General features: G+C 62.7%; 1 protein-coding gene across 4 annotated transcripts in view; it reads left to right on the forward strand.

Annotated features, from left to right (window-relative positions):
- GNAS (GNAS complex locus) overlaps nucleotides 1-2,410 on the forward strand; it is a 65,334-nt gene that overhangs the window by 12,554 nt on the left and 50,370 nt on the right. For 2 of the 4 annotated variants that reach the window (XM_008593210.1, XM_008593216.1), the window contains exon 1: nucleotides 1,053-2,404. The exons of 1 other annotated variant lie outside the window; for it this stretch is intronic. In XM_008593210.1, the coding sequence (XP_008591432.1) occupies nucleotides 1,053-2,404 (1,352 nt within the window). Of the gene's footprint in view, nucleotides 1-1,052; nucleotide 2,410 lie in introns of those variants that run through there. One more of the 4 variants, XM_008593204.1, reaches the window with a different exon arrangement.

The following is a 2,410-nucleotide window of genomic DNA, read 5'->3' on the forward strand; positions in this document are numbered from 1 at the left end:
GGGGCCCCCCCCCCCCCCCGAGCGTGACGGGGATCAGGGACATTGAAGTGCTTTACCGGAGCCAACCTCGGCAAGCGGCAAACAAAAACTGCAGAAGCTGCAGAAAGTACTCCAAGGCGTCTTAAAAACAAATTGCGTGTTCGCATTTGACAGCCCCTCGCCCCTTGCCTCCTCTCCGCCCTTCTGGTGGGCTGACGACCACCTGTCGCATCCACGCGCTCACCCGCGTCCCCTTCCCAGATGCCTAAAGCTTTGCGCTCCGTACTTGGATCTCGAGATCAGGGGCCACCTGGGGCTGGGGGCTACGACTCATGGGTTCAGGGGTGTCCTGGGGTAATGAAATCCTCCCGCAGTCCCCCCTCCCCTCCAGGAGAGTCAGTTGGGTTGGAGAGGGAGGGTTTCAGCTGCTGTACTCCAGCGTCCCAAGGCCCACGTCTTGCGTCACGTGTCCTGCAACGCAGGAGATCTTTCTCTCTGGCCAGGGGAGAAGCGAGGAGAAAGACTCCAAATCAGTCCGGGAGAGGAGTGGAAGGAGCCAAAACGTCCCTGCGAGGCCTGCGCTCATCAGCCCCCTTACCCAAAGTCCGGGGCTGCCGGCGCCGGGAGCTGGCTCCTGGAGCCAGAGCCCCACTCGGCACTGGGACCGGCGTCCTCTGGTGGCAGAGAGCAAGCGCTACCGGCGATTTTCGGACCGAATCGACACGCTCCTCAGATCCAAACAGGCGGGGCTGGCCTGGAGCAGAAAGAGACAGAGAGGAGCGGACAAGGTCAGACCAAGGGTGGGGGGGGAGGGTGGCCTGGGGGCAGCCTAAGGGGATAAAAAGTGGCCAGGAAGGAGCCAAGACTCTACCAGCAACAATTGAGTTGCTTCTGCTGTGGTCTGGGGTTCTAGGCCCTAACCCCCCAACCTCTCCAGGGTTGGAAAGTGAGGCTGGAGAAATTCCCAGCTGGTTCTTTGAATTTTTTTTTTAAATAGTTTTTTTCACCCTAGTTTGGTTGGGTGCTCCATCTTAAGGGGCCCCAAATTTATTTCAAGAGGCCGCCACCGTGTTATGGGCCTGCGCAACTGCCTCGACGGCAATAATATGTCAGGACAACGCAATATCCCCCCTGAAATCGGGGAACATCCCGAGCAACCACCTTTGGAGGCCCCAGGGGCAGCTGCCCCCAGTGCTGGGCCTAGCCCAGCCGAAGAGATGGAGGCCGAGCCGCTTCACAGCGAGCCCATCCCCATCGAGATTGATGGCGAGGCCTGTGGACCCCCAGAGGTCTCCAGTCCCAACTTGCAGGCCCTCGGACCAGCCTTCGAGGAAGCTCAAGACTGTGGAAGCTACAGCCCACCTCCTGAGGAAGCCATGCCCTTTGAGGTCGAGCAGCCCAGCTTGGGAGTCTCCTGGCCTACCCAGAAGCAGTCTGGATCCCCAACTGGGGCCGAGGCAGGCCTTCAGGCCTTCAGCCCAGCGCTCATGGAGCCCGGAGCCTTCGGAGGTGCCAGATCAGGCATGGGAGGCTACAGCCCTCCACCAGAAGAAGCTATGCCCTTTGAGTTTGACCAGCCTGAGGAGGGAGACTGCAGCCAACCTCTCTTGCAGGTCCCAGACCTTGCTCCAGGTGGCCCAGGTGCCAGGGTCCCTGGAGCTCCTCCCGAGGAGCCCCGAGACCTCGAGTCTGCAAACGCTGGCTTCAGAGGAGTCTACAGCCCTCCCCCTGAGGAGGCTATGCCATTTGAGCTTGATGGAGAAGCCTTTGGAGATGACAGCCCACCCCCCGGGCTCCCCCGAGTTATCCCAGAAGTCGGCGATGGCCAGTTCGCGGCCATCGCGGTCCCGAGCGCGGTCTGCCTCGCTCCCGCCGGGAACGCGCCTTCCCTTTGGGTCCCAGGCGCCATCGGCAGCCCATCCCGAGAGGCTCTCAGACCTCCTCCTAACTTCGTGGGTGACAGCCCCTCGATGGAGATCTCCGGACCCTCGCTCAAGATTGGCAGAGCCCCCGTTGGGGTCGACGACGCTCCCATCGACATGGACAGCCCCCCAATCGCGCTTGACGGACCGCCCATCGAGGTCTCCGGAGCCCCAGATAAGAGAGAGCGAGCGGAGAGACCCCCAGTTGAGGGAGAAACAGCCGAGATGGAAGGAGACTCAGCCATCGCTGCCGCGGAGGGAAGAGAAGTCCCCTCTCTCGGGGATGGATCCCCTGCCACCAGAGAGGCTCCTGCCGCCCCAGCCGATCCTGCCGCTGGGGCGATCCCTGTCTCCCCAGCCGATCCTGCCGCCGGGGCGGCCCCTGTCTCCCCAGCCGATCCTGACTCCGGAGAGGCTCCTGCCCGCCCAGCCGATCCTGACACCGCAGCAGCCCCTGCCGCCCCAGCCGATCCTGTCGCGGGGGAAGACGCAGGCATCCCAGCGGATCA

Source organism: Galeopterus variegatus, unplaced genomic scaffold (genome assembly GCF_000696425.1).
Source record: "Galeopterus variegatus unplaced genomic scaffold, G_variegatus-3.0.2 Scaffold157, whole genome shotgun sequence".
NCBI classification, from domain to species: domain Eukaryota; kingdom Metazoa; phylum Chordata; class Mammalia; order Dermoptera; family Cynocephalidae; genus Galeopterus; species Galeopterus variegatus.